Below are 20,386 nucleotides of genomic sequence, written 5' to 3'. Positions count from 1 at the left end.
AGTGCGGTAAATACTATATTATGAACTTTGATGTACATTCCCTATATATAGGTGCACCCTGATATCAATTCAACAACATATAATACCTATTATATATAATAGAAAGAGAGACTTTATAAAATGATGGTAACATGGAATGCTCGTGCAGAGAAATAATGTTCATTGTTTCCTTTCTGAACACACCCGTGTGTGCATGAGCAAGAGAGATGGGATTTTAATGAAACACGAAGGATAAATGTGCAAGAGTGAGACCACCTGGAAGTGAGGGGGCACAACAACAACAACAACAAAAAAGCTTGCGTGAAACTATTTCGTACATTATGTTGTGAACTCTTTAGACTGTGTAATTTGCCTTTATATGTGAAAATGACACGAATGCAGCAATTATTATTATATGATATTCAATTCGATGAACATGACAGAATAATATTTGTTTTGTAGCACCAAACAAAAACGCAACCTTGCCTAAACTGCTTCATTCTTTTCTTTGCTATTTAATACCTTTTTTTGGTCATTCTTGCTCACAAAAAAAACAGAGAATATTCACGCCATTTACATAGAATATAGTGATTTTGCAAATCAATGACTCATCCACCACAATCAACATTCCAAATTATACAGAGAAGGAATAAAAAAAAACTTCTAGAACTAGACGTGATGCTTTGTAAATGTCTATGTCCCCCTTAATGTTTATGGTATTTTTTTGTGATATATATAATTCCAAGAAGGATCAACTATTATGTACCTATATATCATACATTTAGATATTCGTCCTTATATTTCAGTGATTTCAATAGTATACGTAGAGAGCTATATATTGTAAATTGATTCGAGCAATATTCTGTTTCATTTCGCATTCATAGAATTGTTTATAAAACTGTTTCTGACAGTTCATGGGTGAATTTGATTCTAAATATCTATCTCTTTTTTTTTAATTACACAAAAAAGCTCATGTAGACATATTTTCTATTGTTTGTCATGGAGCTTTGTGCTTGTTTTCAATTGAGGTAAGTTTAAAGAAATTAAAAAATATATATCTAAATTCTTTATAATGTTCATCAATCGTTCTCAGTTATATTTTATATCTATTTTTGCATGTTTTCAAAGAAAATAATCAAACTATTTGTAAGACTTACAACATATAGGAACCACTCACTCAGAAAGCTGCTGTTGAAATTTAGAATCCAATAGGTTCTTCAGCTCCAACAGGGAACCTATAAGAAAAAAAAAGTATTTAGATGTTATTCTTTAGAATTTCTTTTTTTCTTAAATAAGATAAATTCGAGATAAACTAAAGATCATTAAAAAATGTTAAATTGTTTTAAAATTTCGGATAATCTTTGTTTTAGTGATTTACAGGGTGAATTTTCAGCTGTACTGCGAGTAGCCACTGTAAAATTTATTATTTTGCGAATATTCCATTTTGGTTAAAATGAAAATCTAATTTTTCGGTTTTTTTTTATTTAAAACCACGTACAATTTAATTTTTATTAAGACAAAACTAAACCACCTACAAAAATCATCAAACGATTTGAGCCAAAAAAAAGTAAATGGAAATCTCTTCTGTTTTTTTTTATGAAGGGTGGTGGATTGCAAATTTTCTTCACGAAGGCGCCATGGAAAATTGAGCAACTCAAACACCCTCTTGGGAGGAAAAAAATACGAAGAAAAAGAGGAAGAAAAAAAAAAGGGGATGTCAATTTCAAGGTGTTTACATAAAAACGCACACATGAAATATTGGCAAACAACCCCGATTTGAGTCTACCTCATAAATTATTCTATTCTTTTTACAGAAAGGATTTCGTTTCTGTTAAGCTATGCATTGCTACACCGTTGGTCCGATCGCGATGAAATTTGGTACAAAGGCTCCTTATATCAGGCGATTATCACCAACGATATTCATTTTCCCCCAGAGCCCCCCTTTGTAGCGCCCCCATACAAATTTCATACATTTTTGACGACTTTTTGAAATTGGCGCCCCAAACGGTAGTTTCAAAAGTCACCACTCTGCTATTTTTTGGTGTTTTTGGTACATTTTGTTGAAGAGAAAATGAGACAGTGCACGTGACTGATACTGTCCCCCTCGCACTTTTTGTTTTTCGCAATTTTCTCGCGTTTTCCGATAAATTTTCATTAGAAAATTAGGTTTTTGTGACCAGGAAGCGACGCCGCGTCGATTGGCATCGCCAGTTCAAAACACTCAAAATTTCCGCCAGAAAAAGTCGTGCAAATTCCACAAAAAATCCGGGGAGATGCGCCACCAAATTTTTACTGAACGTACTTTGGGCCCCCCTGAGTCTCCCGCCAACTTTTGGTGCCCCAGAAATGAGTTTTGAGCTGACGGGGTCGCCACAAAACTTTTTTCCCCCAATTCCCCCCGATACAGAGAACCCTGAGCCCGGCCCAACAAACAAAAACACCCCCCCCCTCTTCACCCCCCCCCCTTTTCCACTTTATTTACTTCGTCTCTTCTGACACTGTGGCATGATGGCGGCGCTTTTACCATTTTATTGAGAATGGTTGAAAAAACAAATACCGATTAATTTAGTTCTTTTAGCACAGGAGGATGTTTTTCAGGTATAATCACCACCTCCCGATTGTCCTGAATAATTCTTGAGGGTGTATTTGCACTGGAAAATGAGATAAATGGATGGAAAAGGCGGAACTTTGATGTTAAGGTAGAGAGTCAAAAGGATATGGAGAATGGAAAATTCTCTCACCAAATGCCCATCAAATACTGCACAAATTGCACAGAATTACACTTCACTTCCACTCAACGGATACATGAGAACGTTTTCAACTAATCTTTTCACAAAACCCACCACTAATTACTCCAAAAATAGTTAATGCAGACGCCACAGTAAAACCTTGCCCCCATGGGCGGTCAACAGCATGTTTTCCAAAAGACTGAATTTCAGTCCCCTTAGCCACTACATTGAAGTTTTTACTCTTCTACGACTTATTCGAGCAATTATGTGCGCCGATGTTGCAAATGTAATTTTTCTTTTGGAAAAATATTTTTTAAATCATTTTATTCACAATTAAAGAGTATTTTATGACGGGAAAAAATAATTTTTAATTGTAATTTAATGATTTTTTTTAATTGTCTATCATCTGAGTTTTCAGATCTTTTTGGTACATAACATTGGCACACCAAGTCGACAATTTTTGTTGGAAGCAGTAAGAGAAAAACTTTAAGGTGGTGAAAATTCTCCGTGGAAGAAGTTCCACGAATTCCTTTAGTTTTTGTCCCGGAACAAATGGAAACTTTAGCAAAGATCCTGGTCATTGAACCCTTTTACGGTGGATCCCACAAACAACTCCTGGACACAATATTCGAGGGTATAAATCCTGCGGAATACAATCTTTTCTCATTGCCGGCAAAAAAGTGGCACTGGCGAGCACGAACGAGTGCCCTCTACTTCTCCCAGGTCATTCCGCAGGATCACGAATACAGCATCCTCTTTACATGCTCTGTGCTGAATTTGGCGGAACTCCTTGGTATACGGCCGGATTTGGTGAAATGCAAGAAAATCATTTACTTCCATGAAAATCAATTGGTCTACCCAATTCGGGAGATTAAGGAGCGAGACTGCCAATACGGATTGAATCAGATCATGACATGGTATGGAGCATCTAAACTAACTAAAATTCATATATTAAAATCTGTGCCATTTCAGCTTAGCTGCTGATGAAATAATATTCAATTCCTTCTTCAATCGAACATCATTCCTGGATAATATCAATCCCATTCTCAATATCCAGCCGGATTTGAAGCTAAAATTCATTCGGGAAAAGATTGAACCCAAGTGCGAGGTCATTTACTTTCCTGTTAAATTTCATCGAATGCCAAAGCAGCGATCCCCACGAGATGATCGGGGATTGCATCTTATCTGGCCACATCGTTGGGAGCACGATAAGAATCCGCAATTGCTCACGGAGACACTGCTGGAGCTGAATAAGCGTCAGGTGAGTTTTAGAGCATCAATCCTGGGAGAGACTTTCCACACCATTCCGGATTGCTTTGAGGACATTCAGGCAAAGCTGGGTGATAAGCTCGTTCACTTTGGGTATCTCGATCGTGAGGAATACTTCAAGGCTCTCCTCACGGGTGACATTGTTATCTCAACAGCTGGTCATGAGTTCTACGGTGTCTCCATGTGAGTACACCACTCCTCCTCCTCTGCATATCTTGATATTCGCCCATTTCATATCCTACCTTTTGTGCATTCTAGGCTTGAGGCAACATACTGCGGCTGCATGCCAATTGCTCCCAATAAATTAGTCTACCCAGAAATTTATCCAAAGGAGAATCTCTACAATACATCAAATCAACTAATCAAAATGCTCTACAACTGGTGCAAGAATCCCGAACTCTTTCACAGGCAGAGGGATAAATTCTTTGAAATATTTTCATTCGATAAGTACTCCTCTGAGCAACTCATACCAAAGTTTTATGAAAAATTCAAGCCTATCATCTCCACATAGTCAGTGGGGGATTACTAATGCAGGTTTCTTACGCAGTGGATCACTTTGAGGGGACCACCACTAGTTGGGATTAACATAATCAGAATCCATGTGGAACTTTGTAAATGTTTATCCTTATATAAAAGTGAGGCAACATCAACCAAAAAATTTAAAAGAATACATTAAATGATAATTATTATAAACTATACAGTGTACGTCTCTCGAAGCATCCTTTGCTGCAGAACACCCCATCTCCCATAATTTTCCTGTCTGCATTGGAAATTATGCATTTGTATCGTAGCTGAATTAGGGAGCATTTCTCATAGATTTTTGCATTAAAGCAGAGTTTCCCGCACGAGCAGATGGGTGTCTCATTGAGGAGATCTGCCACAATCCACGGGATTGTATGCCACTGGAGTGTTGGATGTGCCTTTGGGTGGGCAAATGGTATTCTGCGAAAAGTCAAAATAAAACTTTTTAAATTCCTGGCAAATCTCCTCTAAAAATGTAAATGCATTTACTTGAACCTAACAACAGCTCTTGCTGCCAATTCAAACAGACAAATTGTGGGCCGGAAAACAAAGTCATGCCGCTGCATCTCATCTGTGTGATGCGGAAAGTTATTGTTGGAGATGTTAATGTGTTCAAAGGTGAGTGTTTCAAGTGTGAAAGGTAGAGATTCCAATTCATTCCCTTCTATGCTGAAAGATTTTAAACTTTGCAAATTCCGGATGGCAAAGGGAATCCTCTTAATACTGTTAAAATCTAAATTGAGATCACTAAGCTTCTGTAATTTGGTCAAATTGAAGGGAAAGGTCTTTATCTGAAAAATTTTTAATGAGATTTTAAGTAGATTGATGTTATTTTGGTTATGTAGGAAATTATTCTTACGTAGTTATTGGATAGATCCAGTGTTTGAAGTGATTTCAGTACACCAAATCCTTCCATCCATTTCCAATCACATCCTCCAGCACCAATTTCACTACCCAATACATTCCCGGACAAATTGATGTCGATGAGATTGAGTTCTCCTAGAGGTTTAGGGATCTTTGTGATTGCATTGTTGCTCAAATTGAGATGTGTCAAGTGCTTAAGGTACAATATTTGTGAATCCACGCGGGTCTTTTCCAAACCAATAATCTGTAATAAATAACAATCTATTAATAAATCTTTTAATTATTATTTTCTTCTTTTTTTTCCTTTTACCTCAAGATGAGAAAGAGTTTTGGGGAGTCCCTTTGTGGGATAGTCGGATCTCTTGGTGATTGTAATTTTTGTAACTGGATGCGTTTTACTCGGCAAAGGCGTAACACCCATTGAGCAAAGTCTTAGTTTCTCTCGTTCCCGGACATCACCTTTTAGGGCTACATTGATTGCTTTCAGGAAGTTTTTCAGTTGAGTAATATCCTTGCTACGCACTTGAAGGTCCAATTCGGGATTCTTCAGTGACAACGTGAATTTCCCTTCATCAACAAACCTCATGAAGACTTGCTTGAGATTATCCGTCACTTGGTACCGTGTGCCAGCCTTGCTTTTAGCTGTAAAAAGGATGACAAACACCTTGGAATCGGGCTTCCCACCAGGTGGATGAAATCCCAAAGCGAGCGTGGACTTGGCACTCTTGTACGATGAACTTGGATGTAGACGGTTGTGTACGACAACATCGCACAGGATTTTCATCACAGAGTCCTTTGAAATCCTCGAAATCGAGGAAAATGCGGAAGAAATCGCAGCAGAAAAATTTATCAACAAAAAACATATGATCAACTATTGAAACATATATTTCATTATTGACGCATGTTTCATGAAATATATTTCACGGATTTGAACTTTATTTCGTGTGAAAAAAATAACGGTCATACCGGAAGTTCCGGGAAGTTTTTTTTTATTTATTTATAAGTCCGGGAAGTTCAATGAATCAACTCAATATCCTTTTGTGTGTACAAACTAGCGGCGAAGACAATGTCCCTCTTGATGGCATTGGAGACATCCTCCATTTTGGCATGCAACACAGGATCACCAAAAACCCTCGAGGCATCTTTAATGTTGAGAAGAATCTCATGAAGTTGCTGAATGCATCGTACAATAATCCCTTCCTGGACATCGGTGAGCTCCTTAATTTCTGCAAATGGTTTATTTCTCCCCCATTCGTATACAACCTCGACAAGTCCAAAATTCAACTTGGGCTTTGCTTGAGCATCGAGAGATGTGGATACACGATGCTTCTGCTCAAGATTGAAGATCTCATCATTGATGGCTTCAACTTCGGCAATTCCCTTTTTGAGACTCACAGTCGGGATGGCGGTTGATTCAGTTTTTGCCTGGAAGACTAATCCCGACAGAAGAGCTGCAATTTCAGCGGCTTCTAGATTTGAAATAATATTCCGGAAGATAATTTCCGTGATGATTAACTCATTGGAGCCCATCTCACAAGCAACTCTCCCCTTCATTGTGACATTATTCTGCTCATCAATGTACCGTATCTCCCGGAGTACCTCGAGTTTGTTGCAATAGTCCGGGTAGAGGGTCATGTTGTCCTTTGAAGTGATATACTTGAGATGCTGCAGACGCTGCTCCAGGAGCTTCCGCTCAAAGACTCCACGAAAGCGTTCACGGAAGTTACTTACTTTAGTACAGCGTAGTACAGTTGAGAGTTTCTGCTTGTGCAGTGTTAACTCCTTCTTGTCATCAATTACAGACAAGGGGATATTCTCATACATATTGACAAATTCCACTTTTGTCGTACCCTCCAGGAAATTATTTAAATCAGCAACTAATTTCAGTGAACTCGGTCCCAGAGGGGCATCTTTGAATCTCTCAATTTGCTTCTGTTCCCAATTTTGAATAATCGTCGCTGGCTGAATCTTCACGGAGCTATTGACAATCTCCACAATGTGCTTCAATTTTATCGGGAGAACCGTGAAAGCAGCCACATTGTCTGGAATGTGAATTTTTCCTGCGGTGGCTAGTGAAAGGAGTCTATGCCAAGCATCTTCTTTCTCATCTTCTTGCTCCACTTGCGGATTTCCCAGCACAGCTACCTTCAGCTCAGTTTCCTTCCGCTGACCCTCAGTTAGGGTGAGAATCACAGCAAGATTGTTACACAAACTCCCTTTAGTGATTACCACAAGGCGTCCTGGTTGGAGTTTCTTCTTCACCTCTGGATGCTTAAAGACCTCCTGATTCACACGATCCACACACCCAAAGTAATCCGATGCCACGCTGTAAAATTCACAGAGAGGCTGAAGATTATCCTCCAAAGGTGGCAATTGGGCAAATTCTTTCTGAACCTCTCGGAGTTTTATCATATTTTCCGGAAGTTTCTGCTGTGAATGGAATTCTCGATAGCTGTGAGACATCATATCCACCACGGAGACCCTCTCGACACGCAAAAGATTGAGAATCATGGCATAGGTGAGTTTAAATTGTGACTCAAGTCGCATTGGTTTCCCCAGCATCATTCCCTGCAATGACGGAATGTCCGGAACTTTCTCGGATTTGCAAATGAGGATGACAGTTCCATTCTCATCCAGTCCTCGGCGTCCAGCACGTCCTGCCATTTGTGTGTACTCAGCAGGATAGAGATTCCGCACGGCTGTCCCGTCGAATTTGCGATCAGAATCAAAGATTACTGTTCGTGCGGGCATATTGACGCCCATTGCGAAAGTTTCCGTGGCAAAGAGAAGCTTCACGAGGCCACACTGGAAGAGCATCTCAACGATCTCCTTGAGAATTGGCAAAATTCCCGAATGATGCACTCCGTAGCCCCTTTCGAGGTAGTACTGAAGATTCTGCACCTGTGGCAATGCTCTATCCGGTGGTTTGAGCGTCTGCAGGCATCGCTTGAAGAAGTCATTGATGATCCCCTTCTCCTTATTCGTACACAAATCGCATCCACGCATAGATTCAGCATTCATATCGCATCTCTTGCGGGAAAGTGTAAATGCAACAACGGGCAATTTATCCGTCTTCCGGAGATAACCCACCAACTTCTCCCACATTGTCTTTTCCTGATTCGGCGTCAATTTACGCCCAATCTTTGCGGAAGTTGCTTCCTTAAGTGCCACAGCATCCATGTGTCCTTTATTGTGGAATTTCCCATTCTCATCCAGGATCAGGTGAATCTCCTCTTTGTTCTTCGCCACGAAGGGTACGTACAGGTAGTGTTTTAAGGGGATGGGGCGCTTTAGTGTGCTTACCACGTAGACCTTTTTCTTTTTTGTTTGACCCACCCACGAGGCGAATTCAAGTGTATTCGGAACCGTAGCGCTTAGCATGACAATGGTTACATTTGCCGGCAACAGAATGAGTGTTTCTTCCCACACGTGCCCTCGGTCTGCATCGGTAATGTAGTGAACTTCATCGAAGATAACGTACTCAATATCCCGGGCAATCTCACTACCACAGTAGAGCATCGATCGAAGAATTTCGGTGGTCATGATCAAGCATGAAGCATCTGAATCAATCTGAACATCCCCCGTAATGAGACCAACATCTTTGAAAGTTTTCTTAAAGTCTCTGTACTTTTGATTGGACAACGCCTTAATTGGGGATGTGTAGATTGCTTTGGTGTGGTGCTTGAGACTCAGGGCGATGGCATACTCTGCCACAGCAGTTTTCCCAGCTGACGTATGAGCGGCCACAAAGACATGATTGTGATCTTCGAGCTGGTGAATGGCGTGCTTCTGGAAGTTGTCCAATTTGAAGGGAAACACCAAAGCTGGTTCAGTTGTGGTTGTTGGAATTGCCTGGCGCGTATCAATTTCCACTGCCCACTTTGTTTCCACAGTTGTGATATCCTTTGCAGTGCTGACTTTGAGCACTTGTGGTCGTGGCTTCTGCACCGCCCTCTTCTCTGCCCAAAGATCATAAATTGGGTTACTTCTAATTAAATCCGTAAAGTCCATTTCAACAATCTTCAAATGTTTCAGTGCTTCATCAATACCCTCAGCACTGCTGGAAATAGCATGCGTGAATCCTGGAGCCAAAGTCAACAGCTGCCCTTCTTCCGCAATCAACTCTTCCACATTCTCTTTTTCTTCCTCAAAACCTCCTGGCCAGAAGGGATAGTTTGTAGATGAGCCACGTACAGACGATCCCTTACCACTCGCATCTGGAGCTCGTTGGAGGGACATTGAATTGTCCGCTCGGCTATCTGGATCTTCCAATTGAATTTCCTCAAAGTCAATAATTTCACCTGTTTCATAGGACCTTCTGGGACGCAGTGTGGTCCCGAAAACAGGCTCAGAGATATTGAAAACATTGTTAGGATCAGATTTGATTTCCAAACATTGCGGTTGCATGTTCTCAAGGAGCTCCAAATAGGGATTAACAATGTAATCCCTTAAATTATCAGGCACTTCCATCTGTAAAGAGTTTAAATAGTTATTTATTGCCTTAATTTCGAGTCCTTTTTCCATACATTTACTTAAAAACGTTAAATTTTCACACGAAATAATAATCACGTCACTTTGTTTTTCTATAGAAAATTGTGAGGTTATGGTAGGTGTTTTGTTTTTATTGTTTACCTTTTATTTACCCCGGTGCGTGCAATTTTATTTTAATTGACAAATGTATTTTCACTATTTAACACTTTAAAATATTGATATATTAAAAATAGCAGTGGTACACGTTATCAGATTTTAATGAAAAACTAAAGATTTTCTGATTATTTTGCAATACTTTTATTATTTTAACAATTGAGGTTAAGAGATTTTTTAGCTACGGGCCATTATTTTTTTTTAATTTTAATGTGTAATAATGTTTGTTTCAATTTGATAAAGTTCAATTTTCAGTTAAGAAGAGAATAATTCAAATTGGATTGGAGAACATGGAAAAGTGTGCCTTTTCCATCGCGCAGTCGCCTTCACCTTGGTCTGGTGGTAACCTCCCGGAAAATGCCTGGGGAAACATGGGGATGCCTTTTGCAGTCACCCCTCTTGAGCGCACTTCAATTGAATCGCATATTTCGGCGTGGTGTTCTATTGGAAGGCGAGTGGCAGCCGTGTGTACGAAAACCGCCCCACTAGGATTGGAAGTTGTTCACCAGCATCCACCATCAGTTCACGTATATGGACCAGAGTGTATTGATTTCTCTCTGCACGCATTTCTAGTTCGATTTCGTGGAATAAGTAGGACATTTCTCTTGTGCGGTGGAGAGAAAAATTTGTGTACAGCCGTCCGTGGGTATAAGTGAGGTCCCAATTGTGGTGCTGAGGTGATAACAATTGCAGAGATTGCACTACTTTGTGGCTAAAATCTCAGGTGATGCGAGGATGTGACGAAAAATGCCCGCGAGTGAAATTTTCGTTAAAATATGGCCACCACGGCTAGGCATCAGTGAGAGCCTTCCATTGGCGGCCCAGATCCTGTGGTGTCTGCTGTAGTTGCGCCCCCACAGTGGTCTGAGTGTTTTTTGCTTTCTTTTTTTAAATTTTATTACTGTACGATACCCCATCGAGACGAAAATGCAACCTCGACAAGCCCTAGGTCCCACATCATCATCCTCATCAACGGGAAAAGTAAGAGAAAAGTCTCAATGGAGGACGATGATTTTTTTGCATAATAATCACACGCCCTTCTATACAGCGAAATTAACCTATATGATCTGCCCTACGAGGAAAGTTAAAGGGATGCGGAAATTGTTTATCTTTGCAGCAAGTTGTCGAGCTAAATGGTTACGTTATCATTCTGGTGGAGGGAAGAGATGGGAAAATTAAATTGTACGGGTCACCCGCCGACAAGGACAATCTCGAAGTTGCCGACGAGATTTTGGATATCAACGAGAGGAAGCTGGAGGATCTCCCACGATCGGAGGTCATCCGGCACATTCACGAGGTAAAATTAAATGAAATTTACTTCAATTCATCAAAGTGATAAACTCCATTTCCCTTATTTCATCCTAATTTATCCTCTCATATCCCCTTTTTAATTGCAGTGCATTCAGTCTTGCATGATAAAATTACGAGTGAAGAGAAGGAGTGATTCTCGATTGGGTAAGTCTTTTTATATGTACATATACATACTCTCTTCTACCCCAATCTCGTTAAATTTCCGGAGGATTTGGCAGCAATATAACCACCATTCCCTCTTGCCCCTCGCTAAATCCTTTTCGCACCACGCCCGCCTTCAATTTTTGTCAGAATCCTCCCTCCTTCTGCCCCCTTTCAAAGCTCATATAGCTGGAATACCCTCACATCTAATCTATTCATATGGTCGATGGTAAAAAAAGAACGAGTAAAGTGCCAAAAAAAGGAAATTGCCAGTGAATTAATTCCAATATTTGATGTTGAACTTATAGTGTTTTGCGACATTTGCAACACATCGTTGTGTATAAGTATATATATCTTACACCACCCCCCGGGGGATGCAAGAAGCTTTAGGGAGGAGTTGAGATTTTTCATGAGTGGGAGAGTTGAGTGCAGAAAAAAGCAATAGTTCTCCTAATGTGGCAGACGTTATATATAGAGATTGTGCTTGAGGAGGTAATGCGTGATCCAGTAAAGTCAATTTCATTGTAATATACATATGTATAGCGAACTCCAGCATACATGCCAAGAGATGAGGAGACTAATCTCTCTAAAATCCCGTTAATCTTCACCTCTTTTCTCTCTCACACTCAATGATCTCGCGATATCGCGAAAATTTCACACACTATCTACGTCCCAGTCTTCAATGGAATGTGGTTCTGATAAATTCACGTGTTCTTTCATCATTTTTCACAATAAACTCTAAAAGAATTTTGAAGCAAAAAAAAAAAGTTTTCTCTGTCGTATCATTCTTTAACACCCGGTGTGGTGATCTTCTGTTTGAAGAAAAGTAATAGTATAATGAGAAAAATACGCCCTGGGAATGTTATTTAATTCATATACGAGTGAATTGAGCATTTCAATTGCAAATGTGTGGCATTTGCGATGGCAACATCCAAGAATTGCCTTAAAAAAATCATTCACTGGAAATGCTATATGTAGGTATGTATGTATTGGGAGAATTTAATTGAAGGTATTCAGTGCATTCCTATCACTTCATTGTCATTCAAAAAAAAAGGGAAATTCCATTGAATGGGAATGAATCTATCATTAAACGCACATTAATATGCAATTTGAGGGTGGTGTATGGGGGTTGTTGGTTAATAGGGAAGGAGGGTAGTGATGAAAATGGGCTGGAGAAATATTTACTCATGCACTCTCTCTCTCTCTTGTGAATTCTTGTTCTCAATTTATGCACATTTTTGGGTTGTATGTGCAACTGACACCACTTTCTCATTTGGTTGGTTTGCATAATATTAATCCTTCGTTGTGTAAATTTATTTTAAAGATTTGCAATGATTAAATTAAAATAAATATCATTCTGATAACAATACAAATTCAATTAAATTTTCCAATAGTTCCCATCATAATAGTTCTTAGATTTATTCTTTGATATTACGTGGCATAGGGCCTCTTTTCGTTTTTTATTTCCTTCCTGAGTGTTACAAAGATGTTCGATTAATGTGATCATGGGGTTACGCGCGGTGTTCTTTTAAGCTTAGTCCAATGCTTCCCATATAGGCATGATACCCACGGAGGATTCACACACCCGTGATGAATTTACTCCACTCTCTCGTGAAAAAATCTCTCAGGTGAACTCATCTGGGTATATAGTGAGTATATATGATTGAGGTACAGGAAAAAAACTGGGTGGGGAGCTGTTGTGTGGAGCCACGAATTCTTCTTATTTATGACTCTTTCATGTAGATGAGGGCCCCCATTGCAAACATATGTGTGTGGGGGTCTCTCCATGCCACGATGTGGTGGAGACTCACTTTGTGCGCTATTGAGGTCTCGCTCATTCACTCACAAATCCCTCAATGGGGGACATTGGGTGAGCAGGTGAGAGACGTATGTAGCAGCAGCATATCCACGTATGTATGTATGTTGGGGGGCTCATGCGAATGCGAGATTACCTGGTGGTGATTGAGGAGCGAGAGAGAAAAATAATGGCAACACAATAAAAGAGTTGTGGAACAAGTTTTCCCCATATATGTATGCAATGTTAAATATTTTAACAACACACCGCGAGAAGAGAGACTATTATTAGCTTGTGTGTGAGACGGTATGTGGATGAGAAAAAAAATCCAGAAAATATACTTGCGAGTAGCCTACAAAATTGTAACTGTGGAGGGTTTTAGTAGCGAGTGGACAGTGGAACGGATTAATCGGTATAAATTCATGTGTGCTAGTTTACGTAGAATTGGCCATTTTAATGTGATATGGAGAGATTTTCAATAGACCCTGTATACCTATATATATAGTGTGTGCTGTGCATATCCTGATCAATGAATTTTAAAGGGAGATAAAAGGGTGAAAAGGTGTAGTTGAATGTTAATTAAAAGTGGTGAATTGGCGAAGAACAATTTAGGTGGGGGTGTTACTCTATATATACGTACCTAGTGGATGAAAATCCAACTGAAAGTTCACAAGTGCATATTGAGGAGATAATATATAAAAGGATAAACAGTGAAATTGGATATTGAACGCAAGAGAGAAAGAGAAGGAAGGGGGAATATATTCATCAATAATTCTTAAGGGTATGTATACGCGCGGAAAATGGAGATGTTGGCAAAAAAGACTTCAACTCCCCAGAATCCATCACATACAACATCTTCACCTTCTTAACTTACATTCCAATGAGACATCGCCTTCTCGAGACACAGTGAGAGAGACCTCTTGAGTTCAGGTTTTTACAACAAATAAGACAAACAAGAAGAAGCCACAGAGTATATAAAATAAGACGAGAAAAAACTTCATACGTGGAATCAAGATGGATTCTGTGCTCTCTCCTCTACGCCAAGTCGTATGATGTGGTGATGAATTTGTGTGTGGCTACAGAAAAGTCCAGGAAAAATATTCTCTCTCAGTGCAAAATCACAAAGATTTGTGACATTTATACTATTTTTTTGTGAATCTCATTTTTGGTTATTGGAATTGGAAATGGTCTCGAAAAGTACGTGATTTTTTTTGCAAGGTGTGTGTATAGAAAGGTGATGCTTTTTTCACAACAAATCACCTCTTTTTTATATTTTTAGTTCGTTTTGTCCACATTATATGTGAAAATACTATATAGGTATATAGCGAGCAATTAGGTCAAAATGCAATTCACAAAAATTACAAAACGTGCTCAATAGTTTTCTACTGAGTCACATTTGATATAGGATTTTTACGTGTGAGACTGGAGAACTCTCCTATGTATGTTGGTGTTGGCTGTATGTACAAATCATCATTAAAAGATACGGTTGAATTTTAAAATTTATTCCCAGCAATTTCCACCAACTTCTTTAAAATAAATTGTTAACTTACATGCAAGAAATGTTATCACATTGATTTTTCTTCCACATACGATCCTATTTGGAGATTTATTAAACGTTCATTCATTATACGATGAAAAGGTGAATTTCTCTCGATGTACACTCATATTTCGAAAATATCTTCAATTTTACAATATTAAATTGCATTATATAGAGAGAAAACAACTCCATGTTGAATTAATCATAAATCAAACCATTTTAATAAAAAAAACTGTTTTTTTTTGCTGTGGACAAAATTTCCAGACAAGGAGAATTATTATTTCATAAAAGGACACATTTCCTATGGATTCTTATAATTTTTTTTCTCAGATGTGTTTAATTTTTTATTCTTTTGAAATTTGTGAAGGTGAAAGGTCAATGTTTGCAAAATTTGGCATAACGTTTAGGCGGTACACATTTCTCCACGTGGGAGTAAAATATAGCATCTATATTTCACGTCATCTTCATCCTTCCATCCTTTGCAAAATATTGGGTAGTTTTGAAAAGTTATTTTGTAGTTCATAATATCAGGAATTTATAGTTAAAAAAGGAAAACATTACTTAACCAATTAGATTTTCAAAATCTAATGATCAACATACATATACAATGAATGAGTTCAATCAAGCATGACTACATCAGATAAATCTTTAATATACTATATTATGATATTATGACCTAATCAGGAATTTATATTAGAAAAAAATTAAATTAGAAAATTCAACGTGATATTCCTAAAAAGACAATTTTTGTCCTAATTTTCCTTGCGTATTAAAGATAAATCAAAATCGCGATTTAAACAAACAGTAATTGCAATAAATGCGTGTTAGAGGTATTTTCATTTTATTTTCAAAACACTTAACATTCCACCACGCTAAGTGAGTATATAGCTACCAAATTAATGGTACCTATATAAATGAAATTCAATGAGTTTCTTGCCCGAGAGAAAATAAATATATATGGTAAAATCATACCGAAGAAAATACCACATTTCCATCAAAGGTGAAAGGGAACGTGTTGGTAAAAATATGAGGGGGTTTTTATTGAATAAATTTCATATTTTTCTACCAAAAACGTCTCATGATTGGAAGGTGGATAACCTGTTCTCACATGACATTTAACCCACATAGTATATAGTATATATTTAGTATGTATTTGACATAGAATAAATGCTCTGTGACCTGTCCTTCCTCATAAATTGTACTGTTGAAAATTTTCCACTTAATACACACCATCACCGCATAGGACGCGTGTAGTGTGAGAAATTCAAAAAGTTAGAGAGATGAAGAGATGAAAAAAAGAACACCCACACATGGGAAAAAATATGTATATAGTATTTTTCGCGATTGAAGAGAATAAAAAGATGATTGCAATGAATGAAAATGTATTGAGAGTGGGAGAGATATTCATTCGCGCAGTTTATTATTTCAAACAGATTTGTAAGTACATCGTCATTTCCGTAACACTATTGACAGACATGGCTATTACACGGGTTTCTTGAAATGGTTTGAAATTTTTATCGCTACAAATGAACGTAAAAAACACGAGATTCACCTGATGGCTCACTATCATATTGATTATCTTGTTTTCCACGTTTTTTTTTTGTCTTTTTTTAGTAGACACCTTATATATACATACATTACATATAAGTATATGTATAGTCCATATATGTAGTACCTAGCACAATAATAAAGAGAGAATAGAGAGAAAATGTTAAATTAGAGAATCAAACATTTTAGAGGAGTTAAATGATACAAATCGATAAAAAAAATTCCGTTTTCACAAAGTGAAAATACCTAACTAAAAGTGACCTAGTCTTTAAAATTGTTTACACACGATGGCGAGGAATTAAAGAAGTTTCACAACGTATGATACGTTATAGACTTATATGTTTGAATTAATTCAATTCTGATTTTAAACTCATATTGATAGCATTTTTAAAATAGGGGACTTATCTTTTCTCAATATTAATGTTTATTCTTTAAAAAAAAAGAGCCCGATCGGACAACATTGCATTTTAGGTGGTACACAGAAGCTGTGCTATTCTTTTCTTCGAAAGAATCACAGCTAAAACTATGGTTAGATGGTATATGTTATTTAGGGTACAAATCAAAAGGCATTTACTTAAACTGATAAGACCTAACTATGGTGTAAATTTAAGAGATTCATTTTATAATCAGTTGATTTGATGATACGACAATGTGTTGTTTTCCATAACATTGTGAGACCCACATTCTTGTTGTACTTTTTTTTTAATGAGCAAAATTAATGGGATGGCATTATTTTTCCTATTAAAAAGTCTATATAAACATTAAGAAAAAAAAACGACATGGCAATTGTGGTGACAAATGGCAAATATTGCGACATGATCCAATTTCAATATGTCAGGAGGGGAAAAGAGAAAATATAATACACCACATTTAATTAAAACAAATTCACTTTTTTCTCTCTATAAACTTTTTTTTCTCCTCCTTTCGCAATTATTTAATAAAATGTTTTTTATGGGGGGAAAAAGTTTAACATTTCGCTGACATTATATGGGCTGTGGTGGGGGGGGGGAGGTTGGTGCAGAAAGAGGGGCAAATTCCAAGATATTTTGTCATCTAATGCGGGCAATTTTCTATTTTCGCAAACTTGATGAGAAAATGTGTTTTTGATCCACCAAATGGAGGCAAAAAAAAGAGATTGGAATGATTCTTTTTTTTTATTACTAAATGTGGATGATGAGGAAAGAGAGTATGAAGATTAAATGTTGTAAAGTGATGTGAGGAAAGGAAAAAAAAAGAAAAATGATGGTGGTGCTTACATGGGCTACTTTCTTGCTCAAATATATATATCAGACATGATGAAAGAAATATTGCTGAGAGAGATGGTTATTTAGAAATGAAAGAAAATATATTTGAAGAAAAAAAACATCATAACCTTGATTCTCAATATTTTCATGCAAAAAAAAAAATATGCATAATGTGTTGCAATTACAATCAAACAATAGAATGCAATTTTCGCATATTAATTATTTATTCATACTTCTTTCTTCACGTACAAATGATTTGTGAGCTAAGATCTCAAATAGTCTTTGTATGTATGAGAGAATGAGGGAAATAATTTATTAACTGAAAACTCTTTTACATTATTTTTTGATTTACAACATAACTTTGATTTTAAATGAAGAATTTAGTAGCTTTTGGGTATTTTTTAATATCTATTTTAATATTAAATTATAAGACTTCTTTGACGAATATGTATGTTTTTTATACAGCATACTATTACAAGATTTTTAGATTTCCCCGCATTTCTCAAGTGGGATAAAAAATAACAGGAAATTGCAAATTTACAGATGAAAGCATAATGTTGCTGGAAATGCTAAAGAAGGCACAATATAATGAAAGAGAACAGTTAAAAAATGCATTTTACAACACTTATTTATAATTGAAATCATTTATGTAATTTATATTTTGCTTAAAAAGCCTATCTTGCATGTAAAATAAAATAAATGCAATACATTGATTTTGGAATATCCAGTGATTTTTACTTCACTCATTCAAAATTTCCAATCTTCAGGAGATTTGGAGACTTATTGGGGTCGATATTCTGTTAAAAATCTTTTTTTTTTTTCTTATAACTTAAAAGACTATTGTTGCTGTTGATTTTCAAACAGTCTAAAAAAGTAAAAAAAAAATACCTTTTATGGCACGAATAAAAAAAAAGTAGGGGAGAGCGGGGTTAAAAAAGTCACTTAAGGGTTTAGAAAATGCTCAAATTATCATATTTCCCAAAAAGATAAAACGAAATGTATAGCTCATTTCTTTAGGAAATTTACTGCCCTACAACTCTTTCTCAGATCATTTTGTTCTATCTAGCTAGAAAATATGATATTTTAAGCTTTTTCCAAACCCTTAAGTGACTTTCCCAAGGAGAGAAATCGCTTGAAAATAGGGAAAATTTTCGAAAATCCGTCGGCAGGGATACGGCGAGAATTGGTCAAAATTTCGACGCCTTGACGAAAAATGGGGAATAAAAATCCCAATTTTTCTGTCGAAAGTTCGTCGAAAGCATCTTCCCTATTTCTGTCCAATTGGGAAGCTTTGTCGAAACGTGGCCGACCATATTTCGACGGACCGTCGAAATAGGGCAGAAATAGGGAAAATTTTCGAAAGTATGTCGACATGTATTGCTTTGATTTCCTCATTATTCTTCTCTTTCTCTCCAATGATATTCAATTCAAACAACATATTTTTATATTCTTCTGCTCTTTTCACACATCACATGATTATATTGGGGCCTCCATGGCGTTATTTTACATGACAACAATAAAATGCCAAGACAAAATGGAACACGATATTAATAAATATTAATATTTTTTATATTGCGACTTATCCTGACGCTTGGTCTTTGGAAAACCATGCCACACCCTTTTCCCGTCATGAATATTTGCCATAGGCGATAAAATGCCATTGCATTTCACAAATTCAAATTTTTAATTATATTTTAATTGCACATAAAAAATGAAATTTCCCAAAACCTTGTTGAAAGTATTTTTAAAATTTCTTTACACATCCTGAAACATGTTGGTCAACTTATTTTGGATGCAAAAGTCTCAGATAATTAATAAATCGAATTTAATTTTAGCAAGTAAATTTTTGATTTGCCGCGCACGAATAAGTACGCCATTGAGCTCATTAACCTCTAAACATTAAAGTCCATCTGTTGACAAAATATGAAATCAAAAATCTGGAGAAGGGCAGAAATTGGGAAGAAATAGGGCAAAAATTGGGAAGATTGTCGAAAGCATGTCGAATATTAGTCGACAAGTTGCCTTATTTTTTCCCAATATTTAAGGAAATGGAGGAAGGAAAAATTTCGACAGACTGTCGACACCCAATTTCCTATTGGAAAGAGGGTCGAAACTTTTTCGAAATATTTTCCACTTGGTCTGCCCAATTTTTTTCCTTAAAAATAGGGCAGAAATTGGGCTGCTTGATAAGGAAATATGCCGAATATATTTCGAAAGATGATTTCCTTCCAAAATAGGGCAGCTACTTTCGACATATTTTGGAAATTATTTCGACATAGGGCAGCATTTGGGAAAGTAGGTCTCGTTGGGTTTATTAGCCCCGCTCTCCCCTAATAAATTTTCTTTCTGTAAAAATCTCATACAATTTTTCATAGAATACCAAAAATCTTGTAATTGATCAATTATAAGGAAAGAAAAGATTTTTAACAGAATCTACTCCATTTTTTCCAATTCTATAATTTCTTATATTATATCTATTTTATATTCTGGGGAAAATATTTTGCTAAATGTTTTGGTTTTATTATTTATTAAAATAAAAGTATATTTGAGTTCTTGTATTAAAAAAAACTAAACCATTAATGGAAAAAATGTGCGTGCTCAACTTTTTATTGGTTTATATTACGAAAAATAAATTCTCCGTGTTGCACCATTTTTCATGAAAGGTTGCATGGTGATAAAAAGTACTAAAAAAACTCCCATTGAACGAAATATTAACATGAGAATTTACCAAATTATGATGAATTGTAAATTTTTTGCATTTATCTATCATACAGTGTAATTTTTCACTGGAAATAAATAATTA

At 36.8% G+C, this 20,386-nt stretch overlaps 5 protein-coding genes across 17 annotated transcripts in view; 2 read left to right on the top strand and 3 right to left on the bottom strand.

Moving 5' to 3' along the window:
• LOC129796870 (lysine-specific demethylase 3B) overlaps positions 1-2,949 on the bottom strand; it is a 54,612-nt gene extending 51,663 nt beyond the window's left edge. For 4 of the 10 annotated variants that reach the window (XM_055839066.1, XM_055839029.1, XM_055839057.1 and 1 more), the window contains exons 1-2: positions 2,721-2,922; positions 1,157-1,214 (exon numbers count right to left, since the gene is read on the bottom strand). The gene's annotated coding sequence lies outside the window, so the exon portion shown is untranslated. Of the gene's footprint in view, positions 1-1,136; positions 1,215-2,720 lie in introns of all 10 variants that reach the window. The other 6 variants (XM_055839013.1, XM_055839049.1, XM_055839004.1 and 3 more) reach the window with 3 other exon arrangements.
• A 51-nt stretch (positions 2,950-3,000) lies between these two features.
• Positions 3,001-4,673, top strand: LOC129797012 (glycosyltransferase-like domain-containing protein 1-like). The gene is made up of 3 exons (XM_055839243.1): positions 3,001-3,625; positions 3,681-4,160; positions 4,236-4,673. Exons 1-3 carry the CDS (start codon positions 3,261-3,263, stop codon positions 4,486-4,488), a joined length of 1,098 nt encoding a protein of 365 aa, XP_055695218.1. The 5' UTR covers positions 3,001-3,260; the 3' UTR covers positions 4,489-4,673.
• Positions 4,574-6,243, bottom strand: LOC129797004 (leucine-rich repeat protein 1). The gene is made up of 4 exons (XM_055839230.1): positions 5,674-6,243; positions 5,359-5,607; positions 4,989-5,290; positions 4,574-4,919 (listed from the first exon to the last, which is right to left on the bottom strand). The coding sequence occupies exons 1-4, from the start codon at positions 6,145-6,147 to the stop codon at positions 4,664-4,666; spliced, it is 1,281 nt and encodes a 426-aa protein (XP_055695205.1). The 5' UTR covers positions 6,148-6,243; the 3' UTR covers positions 4,574-4,663.
• A 92-nt stretch (positions 6,244-6,335) lies between these two features.
• On the bottom strand, positions 6,336-9,978 carry LOC129796990 (SKI2 subunit of superkiller complex protein). 2 transcript variants are annotated; one of them, XM_055839195.1, is made up of 2 exons: positions 9,890-9,978; positions 6,336-9,833 (listed from the first exon to the last, which is right to left on the bottom strand). In XM_055839195.1, the coding sequence occupies exon 2, from the start codon at positions 9,831-9,833 to the stop codon at positions 6,378-6,380; it is 3,456 nt and encodes a 1,151-aa protein (XP_055695170.1). In that variant the 5' UTR covers positions 9,890-9,978; the 3' UTR covers positions 6,336-6,377. The 2 variants fall into 2 exon arrangements, with proteins under 2 accessions (XP_055695170.1, XP_055695180.1); XM_055839205.1 differs by having other exon boundaries at positions 9,896-9,955.
• A 290-nt stretch (positions 9,979-10,268) lies between these two features.
• Positions 10,269-20,386, top strand: part of LOC129796957 (protein PALS1) — a 33,801-nt gene continuing 23,683 nt past the window's right edge. Inside the window, exons 1-3 of one of the 3 annotated variants that reach the window (XM_055839118.1) lie at positions 10,269-10,988; positions 11,125-11,304; positions 11,405-11,462. In XM_055839118.1, coding sequence (XP_055695093.1) covers positions 10,935-10,988; positions 11,125-11,304; positions 11,405-11,462 — 292 coding nt within the window. In that variant the 5' untranslated portion in view covers positions 10,269-10,934. Of the gene's footprint in view, positions 10,989-11,124; positions 11,305-11,404; positions 11,463-13,637; positions 14,036-20,386 lie in introns of those variants that run through there. The other 2 variants (XM_055839135.1, XM_055839125.1) reach the window with 2 other exon arrangements.

This window comes from Lutzomyia longipalpis, chromosome 1 (genome assembly GCF_024334085.1).
Source record: "Lutzomyia longipalpis isolate SR_M1_2022 chromosome 1, ASM2433408v1".
NCBI lineage: Eukaryota > Metazoa > Arthropoda > Insecta > Diptera > Psychodidae > Lutzomyia > Lutzomyia longipalpis.
The sequence above is the reverse complement of the archived record's forward strand: the minus strand, read 5'-3'. Positions and strand labels throughout refer to the sequence as shown.